The 16,720-nt window shown below is 31.1% G+C and overlaps 1 protein-coding gene and 1 long non-coding RNA gene across 2 annotated transcripts; both read right to left on the bottom strand.

Annotated features, from left to right (window-relative positions):
• Nucleotides 1-1,342: 1,342 nt before the first annotated feature.
• On the bottom strand, nt 1,343-9,034 carry LOC111695496 (potassium voltage-gated channel subfamily B member 1). The gene is made up of 7 exons (XM_023464843.1): nt 8,995-9,034; nt 8,284-8,383; nt 6,594-6,664; nt 4,383-4,470; nt 3,371-3,464; nt 2,414-2,450; nt 1,343-1,607 (listed from the first exon to the last, which is right to left on the bottom strand). Exons 3-7 carry the CDS (start codon nt 6,652-6,654, stop codon nt 1,567-1,569), a joined length of 321 nt encoding a protein of 106 aa, XP_023320611.1. The 5' UTR covers nt 6,655-6,664; nt 8,284-8,383; nt 8,995-9,034; the 3' UTR covers nt 1,343-1,566.
• A 1,978-nt stretch (nt 9,035-11,012) lies between these two features.
• LOC111695499 (uncharacterized) lies at nt 11,013-16,489 on the bottom strand. The gene is made up of 6 exons (XR_002763885.1): nt 16,402-16,489; nt 15,640-15,746; nt 13,660-13,760; nt 12,768-12,804; nt 12,332-12,418; nt 11,013-11,062 (listed from the first exon to the last, which is right to left on the bottom strand). It is a non-coding gene; the product is annotated as an uncharacterized LOC111695499 (long non-coding RNA).
• Between the last annotated feature and the right edge of the window lie 231 nt (nt 16,490-16,720).

Genomic DNA, 16,720 nt, shown 5'->3' with positions numbered 1-16,720 from the left:
CNGATACAGGATACAGGAATACATATCATTGATACAGGATACAGGAATACATATCATTGATACAGGATACAGGAATACATATCATTGATACAGGATACAGGAATACATATCATTGATACAGGATACAGGAATACATATCATTGATACAGGATACAGGAATACATATCATTGATACAGGATACAGGAATACATATCATTGATACAGGATACAGGAATACATATCATTGATACAGGATACAGGAATACATATCATTGATACAGGATACAGGAATACATATCATTGATACAGGATACAGGAATACATATCATTGATACAGGATACAGGAATACATATCATTGATACAGGATACAGGAATACATATCATTGATACAGGATACAGGAATACATATCATTGATACAGGATACAGGAATACATATCATTGATACAGGATACAGGAATACATATCATTGATACAGGATACAGGAATACATATCATTGATACAGGATACAGGAATACATATCATTGATACAGGATACAGGAATACATATCATTGATACAGGATACAGGAATACATATCATTGATACAGGATACAGGAATACATATCATTGATACAGGATACAGGAATACATATCATTGATACAGGATACAGGAATACATATCATTGATACAGGATACAGGAATACATATCATTGATACAGGATACAGGAATACATATCATTGATACAGGATACAGGAATACATATCATTGATACAGGATACAGGAATACATATCATTGATACAGGATACAGGAATACATATCATTGATACAGGATACAGGAATACATATCATTGATACAGGATACAGGAATACATATCATTGATACAGGATACAGGAATACATATCATTGATACAGGATACAGGAATACATATCATTGATACAGGATACAGGAATACATATCATTGATACAGAATACAGAAATACATATCATTGATACAGGATACAGGAAAACATATCATTGATACAGGATACAAGAATACATATCATTGATACAGAATACAGGAAAACATATCATTGATACAGGATACAAGAATACACTTCATTGATACAGGATACAAGAATACAGTTCATTGATACAGGATACAAGAATACACTTCATTGATACAGGATACAGGATTACATATCATTGATACAGGATACAGGAATACCTTCATTATACAGGATACAAGAATACACTTCATTGATACAGGATACAGGAATACATATCATTGATACAGGATACAAGAATACGCTTCATTGATACAGGATACAAGAATACATATCATTGATACAGGATACAAGAATACACTTCATTGATACAGGATACAGGAATACATATCATTGATACAGGATACAAGAATACAGTTCATTGATACAGGATACAAGAATACACTTCATTGATACAAGATACATCATACATATAATTGATACGGGATAGAGGAATACACTTCATTATACAGGATACAAGAATACACTTCATTGATACAGGATACAGGAATACACTTCATTATACAGGATACAGGAACACACTTCATTGATACAGGATACAGCTGATTGCAATGTTTTTATTCTAGATTTTTCACAGGTGATGGCGATAACAGATTATCTAAATTATGAAAATTTTTAGTTAGTTTCTAAATATAAACGTTAAAAGTATACTTTCTAAAAAATGTAGAAAAAAGTTCTTTTTAGATAACATAAAATATAGTTTTCTTAATATCAATTCAGAAAACCATAAATTTTTGATTTCTGAATAAAATTACAGAAAAGTATATATTTTTAGATATAACTACAGAAAAGTATATATTTCTAAATATAATTACAGAAAAGTATATAATTCTAAATATAATTACAGAAACTTATAGTTTTCTAAATATAATTACAGAAAAGTATAGTTTTCTAATTATGATTACAGAAAAGTATATATTTCTAAATATAATTACAGAAGAGTATAGTTTTCTATATATAATTACAGAAAAGTATATTTTCAAAATATAATTACAGGAAAGTATATATTTTTTAATATTATTACAGAAAAGTACATTTTTCTAAATATGATTACAGAAAAGTATATATTTCTAAATATAATTACAGAAAAGTAAAGTTTTCTATATATAATGACAGAAAAGTATATATTTCTAAATATGATTACAGAAAAGTAAAGTTTTCTAAATATAATTACAGAAAGTATATATTTCTAAATATAATTACAGAAAAGTATAGTTTTCTAAATTTAATTACAGAAAAGTATATATTTCTAAATATAATTACAGAAAAGTATACATTTCTAAATATAATTACAGAAAAGCATAATTTTCTAAATATAATTACAGAAAAGTAAAGTTCTAAATATAATTACAAAATAAATTTATAAAGTTGAATTTAAAAATCATGTATTTTGAATGACCCCACCTGCTGCAACCACATTTATTCCCGGGGCTGCCATAGCCTAAACAAAAAAAATAAAAGCTTGATTAAGATTTTTAATTTATAAATCTGTTAGTTTTGTACTTTTGTCATCATGTCATGTCAATAATTTCGTCATCTTTATAATCCCGTCATGTTTATAATTCTGTCAGATTTATTATTCCGTCATTTAAGGGCAGTTTAAATTGCACAATGCGACCGACAGGTTTCCCAATGCTCTAGCACCCTCGTGCGTGAAGCGATCCGACTGGCAAGCACATTTTTGGAACATCTTTATAATTCCGTCAGGTTTATAATTCCGTCAGATTTATAATTCCGTCAGATTTATAATTCCTCTTTGTTTATAAATCTGTCAGGTTTATAATTCCGTCATCTTTACAATTCCATAATGTTTATAATTCTTTCAGATTTATAATTCTGTCATCTTTATCATTTCATCAGTTTTATAATTCCGTCAGGTTTATAATTCTGTCAGATTTATAATTTCGTCAGATTTATTATTTCGTCAGGTTTAAAATTCTGCCAGATTTATAATTTTATTAGGTTTATAATTCCGTCAAATTTATAATTCCGTCAGATTTATATTTCTGCCAGATTTATAATTCTGTCAGATTTATAAATTCGTCAGATTTATAATTCCGTCAGATTAATAATTTTGTCAGGTTTATAATTCTGCCAGATTTATAATTTCATTAGGTTTATAATTCCGTCAAATTTATAATTCCGTCAGATTTATATTTCTGCCAGATTTATAATTCTGTCAGATTTATAAATCCGTCAGATTTATAATTCCGTCAGATTAATAATTTTGTCAGGTTTATAATTCTGTCAGAATTATAATTCCGTCAGGTTTATTATTCCGTCAGATTTATAATTCCGTCAGATTTATAAATCTGTCAGATTTATAATTCCGTCAGATTTANGGGGGGGGGGGGATTTGACCTGGAAAAGTGAGAATTGTTGTTGTTGTCTGAGTTCACTGGCAATCTGTAATGTTCTCTCTCTCTTTTTGTGTTCAACCTCGTTCCTCCACAGCCTTAAAGAGATAATTCACAAAATGTTTGTAATAAAGTAATTTTCAATCTTACCCTTTAAAAACATTATTTATAGATTAAAGAGAACTAGATTTTTTTCTACAGCCTTAAAGAGATAATCCACGTAATAAAGTAATTTGCAAAATTATTTAAGATTAGAGAAAATTTAGAGATAAGATTACATTAAACTTTAAGGGAAATTTAAATTTCCCGGAAAAATTTTAACCAGAATTACGAGAATTACGAATTGACAGAGATCAGCTGTTCTGAGGCCGAATTTAAAGAATTTGAGCCGCGGATTAAATTGAAGACGCGGCTTAAATATTATTGGTTCCATTTAAAATTGCATTTAATGTTTCAAGGTTTAAGCCGGCGCTCAATTGAAACCGGTTTTTGGCGGATTTGAGACGCAGCTCAAATTCATTAAATTCGGACTCAGAAAATATTATACTGGAGAAAACTGAACAAAGGAACTATGATTTCTTTCAACGAAATATATCTTTGTAAGCCCAATATCCTTGCAACCTGAGTGCAAATCTAGATAATTCAAGCTTAGAATATTTAATCTAACAGAATTTATAGTTTTAAAAATCAAAAGTCTACGACATTGGTTGGCAAAGGTTTAGAAAAGAAAGTTTTGCGCTAGAACTTTGTTCCTTTAACTCAGTATCATTTTATATTAGCAATAATACTCTTTAAAGGGAGAGACCGGAGCAATGTAAGGTAGTTTAACTGAGAATGTAGTATTGTGGAGAATTTTTTTTAGGATTTATTTGAGAAATATAGAACGTTTTAATGATGAATTATTACTGAGTGTGAGCGCAAAGCCGACTTTTAAAATCATCCATAAAATATCGCATATTATAGGTGTTAATCGATCTCTGTAACTCTCTTATCTCTGGTGCTTACTGTGTAAATACCTGTTTTTGTAGTAGCTAGCAAAGCTGTTTACAACTATGGGTATAGGTAGAGTCAAGATAAATACGCCGGACAGTGCACAGAATCCACCTGTACAAATGAATTAAGTTTTTGCAAAAAATAAAAATATAATTATCTAAAAAACTTTTTTTTAAACCTGATTGTGTTATATTTCAAAGTTATATCATTCGATTTAATAGAATTCATTCATTTTAAAACTTTGAGTTGAAAAGATATAGGGATAAGAAATTTAAAGTTTTTGACCTACATTTTTCTAGTCTTGGCTAAACTAGACATGACACTTGAAGATTCACCGACAAAGGGTCAAACGACCCAGGGTCAAACGACAAAGGGTCAAACGACACAGGGTCAAACGACACAGGGTCAAACGACAAGGGGTCAAAAACGCGACAAAGGGTCAAACAACACAGGGTCAAACGACAAAGAGTAAAAAAATGCGACAAAAGGGCAATTTTTTTTTAATTTTGACGGTTAGTCTTTTTTTATTATTATTTAAGGTTAGGTTAGGTACATTCTGGGCCGAGTGCTGCGCCTAGAACAGGCTGGGGAGCCGAGCGCTGCGGCCACGGGTTAGGTTAGTTAAGACACTTTCTGGCCCGAGCGCAGCGGCTAGGACAGGCTAGGGGGCCGAGCGCTATGGCCACATGGTCAATTATATCCATTTATTTATTTTTATTTAGGGTTAGGTTAGGTTAAGACACTTTCTGGGCCGAGCGCTGCGGCTAGGACAGGCTAGGGGGCCGAGCGCTATGGCCTCATGGTCATTTATATCCGTTTATTTATTATTATTAAGGGTTAGGTTAGGTTAAGACACTTTCTGGGCCGAGCGCTGCGGCTAGGACAGGCCAGGGGGCCGAGCGCTGCGGCCACGGGTTAGGTTAGTTAAGACACTTTCTGGGCCGAGCGCTGCGGCTAGGACAGGCTAAGGGGCCGAGCGCTGTGGCAACATGGTCAATTATATTGCCAACCCGACCATTATGGAAGCCAGAATCAGACTAACGTTTTAAATCTTCAAAAAAGTTTGGCGGATTTTTGTGATTAAAATTGCGAGTTTCCTATGATTCAAATCAAAAAATATTTTTATCATTTTGACCTTTTGTCGTTTGAGCCTTTGTCGCACTTTTGACCCTTTGTCGTTTGACCCAGTGTCGTTTGACCCTGTGTCGTTTGACCCTGTGTCGTTTGACCCTTTGTCGTTTGACCCTGGGTCGTTTGACCCTTTGTCGGTGAATCCACTTAAAGGTCGGTTTGATTTTTGAATTTTAATATTCTGATTCTAGAAACAATAATTATTAAAACCCCTTAGTCCTGAAATTCATAAAATGTGGTCTGCCTTTGTCACCATTGAAAGCTACCAGAGATATGTAGAATTTTGATCAAATTTTGACTTGACAAAAATTGTCCTAAGCAATGTTCAAGTTCTTCATGTTTTTTTTAAACTCAATTTGATCTCGAAATCCACTGTGAGGACTTTCAATTAATGATTAAACTAATCTGCAGATTAACAAAAGTTTGAGTTTAAGCATTGATCTCGATATACACGATACAAGAGTTCTCAGCTCTACTTATGATTTATTAACAATTTAAAATTTATTTGAATTGCATGCTTTCTACATTTTACTTTCTTATTGTTGCTTTAAGAAAAAGGCTTGAATTTACCGTGGTAGGCGATTACATCAATATGATGAAGACGACTTTTTCAGGTTTGATTATTAACAAGCTTTTTTCAAAATACAAGTTTACAAGTAATTTAAGAGAAGCTTTTTAAATTGACAGCTTCTCTTGGCTTTTATGTTTATATCTGTATCCATGCTGTTTAAATCCTTAATATAAATCAAAATTAAAATGGAAAATCATCTTCATTGTAATGATTAATCGCCTTCCACTGCAATTTTTTTTCTTCATTTTGAAATGTGATGGGATTTTTTTCTGAAATAAAATTGGATACTTTTGATTCTCTGGATGTTTGAAATACGAAATAAAAGTTACCAATGTTAAACTGCTTCGAAAACTTCACGTTAAAAGCCAGAAAGATGAGGAACTTATTTGTCGCTTTGTCTTCACTTTTAAACCGGCCATTTTCGACTATTTGATCTGGTTTCTTAGGATAAAATATCTAAAGTTTACACCATCAGGTTTAGCAGATTAGAGTTTCTTTCATTTATAAGTTACCACAGTTCATATATGTTTACCTATAAGTTTTCCTAATAGTGTTTTCGGATTAAGATCATATCCTACAGTTGTAATAGTCATCAGACCCCACCTACAATATAAATCCATATAAAGTAGTAATCTCTGTTTTTGTGTTTGTTTGGTTGTTGTTTTACTAATTTCTTTCTTTCTTTAATTTTTATTGTAAATCTTGTTTTAAAAATTCTTTTGCGCATTTAAATCCAGTCAACGCGTCGTGAACTTTAATATCCAATCCTGCGCAATAAGGTGACCGCGCGAATTGCGTAGCTATGTAGCTCTTTAGTTAAATTCCAATCAATCTTTATATTCCGAATTATCATCATTCGTAGTTGCACCCCTCAGAGAAGAAAAGACAATACTTTTGTTCATAACAGAAAAGAAGAATTTATAAGAACAAAATTATTTGCGTGAAGTCATGTTGAAAATGTTGATGTATCCCGAAGTTTGGCTGGTACAGATCATTCATTTCCTTTTCTTCGTTATAATACTTGTAATCGTATCAGTTCTGTGTTTCATTCTTTTCTGCTGTTTCGTAAATGCTGCGTATTTTCTCCTGGACGCGGCATTCAGCTGCGCGACAGCTGTTGTACAATATGTACAAGGTACACCATCACAGAAGCACAAAGTCAAATCGAACCAAAGTATCGATATTTAATACTGTGTAATGTACAAATTTTATTTGATGTAAAATGTAATAGTAGCAAATTAGTAAAAATAAATATTATATAACATTAGTGTGGTGAAATAGTTTTTACTATTATTTTGTTGCATACCTGATTTACAACGGTACCAGACTTTGAACCTTTATATGAGCTATTATAAGAAAGATATCCTCGTTTTTCTATCTTAAAACAAGTTGAATATAATTGATTTTCTTTTCCCTGTCGTATTAATCCGGCAATCGACAAATCAGTAAGATGCTTATATACTAAGGGACGAAAGATACTGTTATGAATTCTACATGCCTCTCTCTGAATGAAATATTGCACGAAATTACGTTCTTTTACAGTCATTAAGGTATCATCGAATCAAAGAAAATAAATGCACTTTTTACAAAAAAAAAAGATTTGAAAAATAAATGCAGCGATGAAAAAAATCAAGTTTGAAAAGAAAAAAAATTGGAAGACAGAGAAAGCAAGACATTTCAAAATATTTTTTTTTGGAAAAAATTAAAAAATAATTTTGATTTAAGCTAAACTTAATGATTTTAAGATATTAAAAGTTTATTGATGATTATATCAATACAACGAAGACGATTCTTTATTACAAATTTTCTTTTATCCATTACAAGCATTTCTTAAATTATAAGTTAAAAGTAAACAAAGAGAAGCTGTCAATAAACAGCTTCTATTTGTTAAAATGTTTAAATGTTTCTAATGTTTAAAAGCTTGGAAGAAATAGAAAGTCCTCAGAGGTTTTTTCAGGGGGGGGGCGCTCAGTTCCCCCATCCTGGAATAGTGAAATCTATAGTTTTAGGTTTTTTTGGACCTCCACGCGCTCTGAACCCCTAGACAAATGCCTAATTACACCCCTGAAAGTTGTCTTCATTGTATTGATTTAAACGACGACGATTAGTTTATAAAGAAAGAAACCATTTAAAAAAAACGCGCCTTATCTTTTGTGGGTAAGCCTGTAAAATAAAACAGTGTTTCATCAATTATCTCTATTGATAATATAGACGATATTTACCAAAAGCTTTCTATGAATGTCCACGAGTAGCAAGGATGGTTAACGACCACCGTCCAACGTACTGAGGTAAAGTTAGCCACCCAACCAACACAGTTCAATCCTAGAATTATTTTATTTTATTGTAAGAAGACCCTCTCTTACTTTTTTATGTTAAAGGGACCGTAAACGTAATTTCAAGTGATAGCATGTTCTATGCACAATGCTACACTTTATTTTATCCGACAAAACACTTGAAATGGTTGATACCAATACAGCAAGCTGAGGTCTAACTTAAAGAATTTAAACTGCGTCGCTGAACCGCCAAAAACCGGTTTCAATTGAGCGCCGGCTCAAATCTCGCAACACTGGACGCAAGCCTGTTTGAGCCGCGACTCAAATTTGAAACGCGGCTCGAATTATTCAAATTCGGCCTCTGTTTTGATTTTATTTAAACATTATAATTTACCTTTTGTGAATCACAAAAAAGTTTTTTCATTCAAATTTTCAACAAACAATCTTGGACATGGACTAAATGCGATTTTCGTGATCATACTTTTTAGAAATCGTTCCAATTCGTTCCGTTCGTTCTCGTGAAAGAACGATTGTTCACAAGGAACGACGCTCAGCCCTAGAAATAGTTCATATTAAGTTTCACTCAATACCCTAAAATCCATTTTCTGATACTCAAATATTTTTCAGTCGTCGTCGATCAGACAAAAATATAAAGAGTACCTTTTTTAATCGGACATGCAAATAAGATGTAAACTGTATGTATGCAACAGAAATTAAGAAATAGTTTTTGGAAAGACGACATTGATTTCCATTTTTGCCATGTCTGTCTTCTTTGAAGACGACATTGTATACTTTCTTACCATGACTGTTTTCTTTCTCTGCGAAATACACAAGGCTGGCGTAGGTGAGGATTGCTACTGCTACAAGAACCAGGAGGAGACCCAGTTCTTGATACGCCTGAGTTTAGGATTTATAAATATAGTTGAACCAGCTAAACCAGTTCAACTAAATCTCTTATTTTGATAGTTCATTAATCTGAACATTTCCTTCTATCATCCATGTTTCCTTATAATAAAATCTTACCAAATCTTATCACTACAGTGATAACCAGAAAACAATGGAATTTAATTACAACATTATTGCAATACGTCTGTATATTTGATGTCGTTACAAAGCAAAACAGTTTTACTAAAATGGGACTGTTTACACTGCACTGAAATTGCTGTGTCTTGCATGCACATTGGATTTTTAAAAATTAAAACTTTATTCTAAAAGTCGTCTTTTATTTTAGAGTTTTTTGGTTATTACTGTATGTCTAATGACATCACTTGTTATTTTTTTTGCTGCAAGTTATAAAATATGCATAAGAAAACCATATCTAAGATAAACCCATATTAAACCTTCAAGTTAATATATTTAAATCATTTTATGTCGTCGTTAAAGCCTTATTCGTTTTGGGAACCACTGTACACTGTACAACTTTTCTTGAAAAATATATAAAATCTAAGAGATAAAAAGTCGTCTTCCTTGTCCAAATGAACACCGATAACGTCATGCTAAATTGGGTTTAAATTCCGTTGCGACCAGAAGTCCCTGAAGCTGAAACTGAAGAGATTTGTGGTACAATTGTCAAATTTCTAACGTAGTTAAAAAGATGGTTAAAGTTAACCATGTTAGAAAAATCTGTAGTCTTCGATCAGTTTACCATGGTTAGAATCTGATTTAAGCATGGTTAAAAAGTTTCGGCTTCTGTTGTACTTGATAATCTTAATTCTAACCTGTTGTAGTGTATAGAAAAGGGACTGTAAACCAGCAAAATGACGAACTGGAATTCAAACATAGATATAATAAATATTTATTAAATTATTAAAGAGACTGTACGGCGTACCCGCGTAATTTCAAGTGACCCTCCATATAGTCCATATGGTAATGCCAGATTCATAATGGTACCTATAAAAATGTCTCTTATCAAGTACAGGGTGTCCCATATCATATTAGATCGTTTACAGCACTAAATTGAGATTTTAGGGATTACAAAGAAAATGCAAAAAGAATGAATCATCTAAAAAATGCATAAGGCTAATATAAGATTTCTTGCAGAAAATACTAGGTTTTTCAAATATTATTTACTATTTAGGCATTATAAGCTTGGAGATAATCCAATATAATATGGGGTGCTCTGTATGCATTAGAAATCAAATTTTTTTAATTTTGAAAAAAAAGTATCTTAATTGATAAAAAACATCCATTAAAATTTTTTTTTGAAGATAAATTTTAAATCTATGTTTTGCCTAATTTGAAAATCCTGAAAAAATGTCACTTCAATATATAGACCATAAAGTTTAAACTGTTACTACAGTAACAAAATAGCTTGACAGAAAACTATCAATTTTAAAAGACTAACAAATTTTAGCAGTCAAAATTTTTTAAGTAAAACTACAGTCATAGTCAGAGAGAGCTGGAATTAATTTTTAATTACAACTAAAAATACAATTTAACACTTTTCTGAGATATTAAAATAGTTGTCGGCATTTGTGCTTCAATCTAATTTTACAAATATGATTGATGAAAAAATAATCACAAATATATCCCTAGTCAAGCCATTTCCAAAACGTGGTCTGCCTTTTTTGTGATTTCAGAATTACCAGTTTCGGTTAGTTTTCATTTTGTTGAATAAAATGAGAGACATCATTAATACAAAAAAAGGCAGACCACATTTCGGAATGCCCATGTTGTCACCTGAGAATTCTCATAACTCGAATAAGTCTGATGATTTTTCCAGTTTTTCCTTAACAAATTATTCTCTTTATAAAGAAGCTGAAAATTCATATAGATCATCGTTTTAGAGGTTTACATATTTGTATAGATATCAGAGGGATGATAGTTCTCTACCTGTGTGCTCAGTTACATACAACTGTTTACTAATATTGATAAACAGAGCGTCCCATATCATATTAGACTATCTCCAAGCTTTAACGCCAAAATAAACCCTAAATACTCGAAAAACCTAACATTTTCTACAAGAAACAAATGATATAAGCCTTATTCAATTTTACGAAATGGTATATTTTTCTTAAAATTTCTTATTAAGCCCCAGAAACATAATTTAGACTGACTGACGATATAATATGATATGGGACAATCTTCTATTAATAAACAAATATGCAGTACGGTCTCGGTATAGTTGATGGCCTATACAATTAGTAAAGGATTAGCGTACATCATCACTTTATACACTCTAACCTCGTTGGTTCAACCTTTAAATTTAAATATAAAGTATTAACCTCGTTGGTAGATATTAATGCAAGAATTAAAAAAATAAGAAATCATACAAAACTAGAAAAATCAAATATTATCTCGACACAAAAAAATACGGTGTTTAAAGGTTTAGGCTTTTAGAGCTTGTTTTTGTCTTAAAATGCCTTCAACGTTCTATGGGGTACCTGTATTTTTAATTTTTTAATTTACTTTTTTTGTTTCCAACCTGATATTCTTATTGAGAGGTTGCTTAAAAATTTGTATTTTTTTGTGTACAACTGATGTACCCGGTGTTGTCCTTGGAATTTGACAAAAATAAAAAAAATGATTTTAAAAAAATTTGATTTTTGGTAAAAAAGTTCAAATTTTTTTGAGCTTATGTTTCCTAAAAAAATTCAGTCAATTTGGTTTAGCCGTTAGACCAGCTATAGCTGACATATAAATTATATATAAAAGAGAACATATACAGAGTGTCCCAATAAACATAAGAGTTCAGTGACGATTTCGATATCGTCTTTGTTATGAATTAGCATTGTAATACCTGATTTCAAAAGCCATAATATTACTATGTCTGCTAGAGTTTATTTTAATAAAAAGGTAAATTATTGTAAAGTTGTGTATTTAATGTCTCCGCAAGATTAACAGTGAAGATGGACAAGTTTACTATGTTTGTATACTGTATTTTTTGGTTCTACTAAGTACAACCGTATGCAGTCAAAACATAAACAAACAAATTGTAAACATAGCAGACGAATTCCCATGTTTATTGAGACACACTGTAGAAAGTTCTGGAATTTACCTATAATCTCAAAGTCCTCTAAACCCTCTAGAAGAATGTTAAGATAGAAGGGTATAATCGCCACAAGATCAATCATGTTCATTGCTCCTTAAACAAGATCAATCATGTTCAATGCCTCCTTAAACAAGATCAATCATGTTCATTGCCTCCTTAAACAAGATCAATCATGTTCATTGCCTCCTTAGACAAGATCAATCATGTTCATTGCCTCCTTAAACAAGATCAATCATGTTCATTGCCTATTAGTATGTCCTAATATTACAAAAATAAATGACATGACTAGTAAATATTTAGGATTTCAACTTTTGTAAATAAAAACATTATTCATTATTGATAAAATACTCCATATTTTTTACGTTGGGTGACATCGAATGCACTTAAAAAAACGTTTAAAAATAAACAATGTTAATATAGTAAATTTGTAAAAAAAACTTACTCCTATAAACTGAATCTTCTTGGGGCTGCAGAGTAGTCTAAAATAGAAAAAATCTAGATATATATTTCAAAGATGTATGTTTGTCAGTGTCACTTGAGTAAAAGCATATGTGTCTGGCATAAAACATCCTCACAGAGAATTCCATATATATTTAGCTGTGAAAAAAAACGACTGTTAGACTCTTTTCTGCTAATCCCATGAAGTTGTGCAGTGTACACAGACCACTAAAACGAAATTTCTGTATTTCATGTAGATATTTTTCTATAGTACTTTTTTGTGTCGATATTGATTTTTTTCATCTCCTTTTTCTTACAGGACATTATCTACACAACATTTATAAAAACATATCCAAAAACTGCATAATTTTTTCTTAGAGATTTGAGGAATTTTTAGTTAATTACATTGCTTAATTGCATAATTGAGTAATTACACTGCTTAATTGCGTAATCGTATAATTATATTGCTTAATTGCGTAATTGTATAATTGTATAATTGGATTGGTTAATTGTTTAATTGTATAATTACATTGTTTATTAGCGTAATGGTAAAATTACATTGCTTAATTGCATAATTGTATAATAACATTGATAAATTCTATAATTTTAAATTACGTTGCTTACATCCATAATCTTAGAAAATAAATATTGCTCGATTACATAATTGTATAATTACATTACTTATTTGCATTACACGATTGTTTAATAATATTGCTTAATTGATTAATTTAATTAGTACATTGCTTAAATCGCGTAATTAGATAATCACATTGTTTAAATGTATATTTGATGAATTTAATGATTTTTCAATGTTTCTAAAACGATCTAATAATACGTGTTTTTCTTTTCAAAAAGAAGATCACGTTAAATTTTGTGAACAGTCCTCAGTTGAATACCTGACGATATATTCCAATGAGAAGAAAACCACTACAAAGTTATCAATCCAATCTATAATCCTCGCTATCTCAGGATATTCTATCACACCAACCTCGTTCTCCTGAAAGGGATTTAAAATTACCATTTATTGTAAGTTTCATGTCCGAATCTCAACGATACCTATTATATACAGGGTGTCCCAAAAAATGGGAATTCAGTGACGAATTGGAAATCGTCTTTGTTATGAATTAGCATTGTAAATTATGAAATGGGTAAAAGACTGTAAAGATATTCCTATAATGTCTCCGCAAGATGAACAGTGAAGACATCCAAGTTTACTCTTGTATACTGCAATTTTCTTGTTTTACTAAGTACACCCGTTGGCAGTCAAAACATAAACAAACAAATTGTAAACATAGCAAAAGAAACTCTTACAGATTACAGCTTTCTCAGTAGGTATCACTATACTAAATCAAAGAATTATTTAAAAAGACGATATCAAATTTGTCCCTGAATTACCATGTTTATTGGGACACCCTGTATGAAAGATAATACTTCTTTGTAAATGTGACAATAACACAACCCTGTCTTCCTCGTTGGTTTGATAATAAATTAAGAAATCAAGGGCACCCTTGTGAATCGGCCATGATATGCCCAATTTTGTGAATAAAGCAGTGTTCTGTTCTCATTTAGGGTAACTTGAATGTTGGTCGACAGCCGAAGAAATCATTGCTAGGTTGAATTCAATGAACAGCGTACCAATGCATAGTTTAACTATAGATGAACTATGCATGCACGGTAAATTTAGTACAAACGTTTTTATCAAATTTTTAGAAATTTTGGCCAAAACTTAAAAAAAATGATTTGAATGACAGTAAAACATATGTCATATATTTATATATCAAACAAATTTCCCAAGAAGGGGATTTAGCGTACTGTCCTGTCCCGGTTTGCCTCACCATAGTCTATTCGTACTGTACAGCTAGCTCTCGCTACCGTTATTTGAAATGAACTGCAGTTTAGGGATAGGCATGTTCCAACATTTTCAAGCTGTTTCGTCAACCGTTAATTCCAACCGTTTTTATAATAAAATCTCAGGTAGCCGTTAGTTTCAGAGGGCAAGAACGAAACTTTGTTTCTTAATTGAAGTTTCCGTTTGTTAGCGATCTCAATTTTATCAACAGCGTTAATGGAAAAGATTAACCATTATTACAGAATTAACGGTGTTAACAGTTAAAGAAATATTTTATGGCACAGCCATCAACGGTCTGTTACAGTATTAACGCCAGTAACGCGCCAAAACATTCTTATAAAACATCAAACAAGTAATTGTTTTTTAAAAATTCAATGCAATTTTAATCAGAAAAAAACGAAATTCACCATTTAAAAATAATCCGTTTCGTTTTTGTTTTCATCCGTTTTTCTTCAAAACGGCTAATTTTTCTAGTTAACGATTTGAAACTGTTTTGCCGTTCGTTAACGGACTCTTCCGTTGATTTAAAAAGACCTACGTTTTGTTAACGGGGCTTTTCCCAGCCCTATCGGAGTTTACAGTGATATGTTAATGTTAAAAAGCTAGCTTTTTTTTTGCTATTGCTTTTGTTATACATCCGGTAAGTTTTTGCAGAATGATTCGCACAATTTGTATTATTGGTTTGATATCCATTTCAACAGAGGCAAATAATTTGTTGCAGCATGCAACATGAAAATGTTTGTTAAGATAAGTTAGCCAGCTACAGATCAAGTTTTGAGCTATTTTTGCGCTATTGCAAATGAAAACCCTTGTTAAATTACTTCTCCAACTATCAATTATCCGTAAGTTTAGATATTTTTCGTTATTAGAAAATTCAGACATCAGAATTAAATTTTTGTTGATGTTTAATAGTTAAAATATTTCTCTGCAGACTGTACCCAATAAAAGTCCAATTTATTTTTGACAACTCATACCTTGAAAAAATGTCATATTATAAAATTTTAGAAATCTATGATTGTCTTAATACCTGTAATTCTTCCAATGTTGAAATGATAAACGTAACTGTCGAGATTAAAACCATACTCAGAGAAAACAGAGCAAAACATTGAGCCAAATTACTGGTCCATGGATATTCTAAACATTGAGCCGAATTACTTTTCCATGCATATTCTTAACATTGCGCCCATGTTACTGGTTCATGGATATTTTAAGTGTTAAGCCAAGCAACTAAGTTTTGCCATAAACTCAAAATTTGTTAATCCTTATATTTTTACAACCTGATGTATATTCAGAATAAAAGCAGATGTTATCGAAACTCTTGAAATATAATTCTAATCCAACATTTCCGGAACAATGTTAGTTTTTTCATCATTATTTCCGGATTTAATGGAAGTACCTTGTGACTTGTAATGAGCCTAAACTTGGATAATTTTTTTAAAACTTTTAACGTGTTTGGTCTATAAAATGTTTTACAAAACGTTATGTTTACAAGTTTGAAAATTGTCGATATTCTTAAATATTTGCTTTTCTTAAATTTTGCCTAATTTCAAAATTTTCTTTTAACTGACAATTTTTGTGAGTTTTCTTTATATTTTATTTTTTAATGAAACTTAACATTTTTTTTTAAAAGTAAAATTTTAAACTGGAATAGTATTTTTTTGGCCTTTTAAAAGTCAGAAAGTCTTTAAAAATCTTTAAAAACGAAGTAAGTTAATACTTGCGACTTCCGAATGCGACCCCGAAATTTCTCTTTTTTTTAACTAGGACTAGCTTTCTCATTCATTCATACCTATAGTATTCCATAACCAGCTTCGCCATCTACCAACCTAAGAGTAAAAAATTTTATAATTATTTCAAAAATAAAATTTAGTTTGAAAATACTTGCTTTTGAATTCCCGAAATCCTCCAACTCGGCCTAAACAGTATTTTCATGTTTGATGCACCAATTTTTTTTTCTTGACATTTGCAATGTTTTTGGCAGTTTTATTTCATAGATGGACATTTCATAGATAGGACATTTCATAGATAGGACATTTCATAGATAGGACATTTCATAGTCAGGACATTTTATAGTCAGGACATTTCATAAATAGGACATTTCATAGATA

This window comes from Eurytemora carolleeae, unplaced genomic scaffold (assembly GCF_000591075.1).
Source record: "Eurytemora carolleeae unplaced genomic scaffold, Eaff_2.0 scaffold226, whole genome shotgun sequence".
NCBI lineage: Eukaryota > Metazoa > Arthropoda > Copepoda > Calanoida > Temoridae > Eurytemora > Eurytemora carolleeae.
The sequence above is the reverse complement of the archived record's forward strand: the minus strand, read 5'-3'. Positions and strand labels throughout refer to the sequence as shown.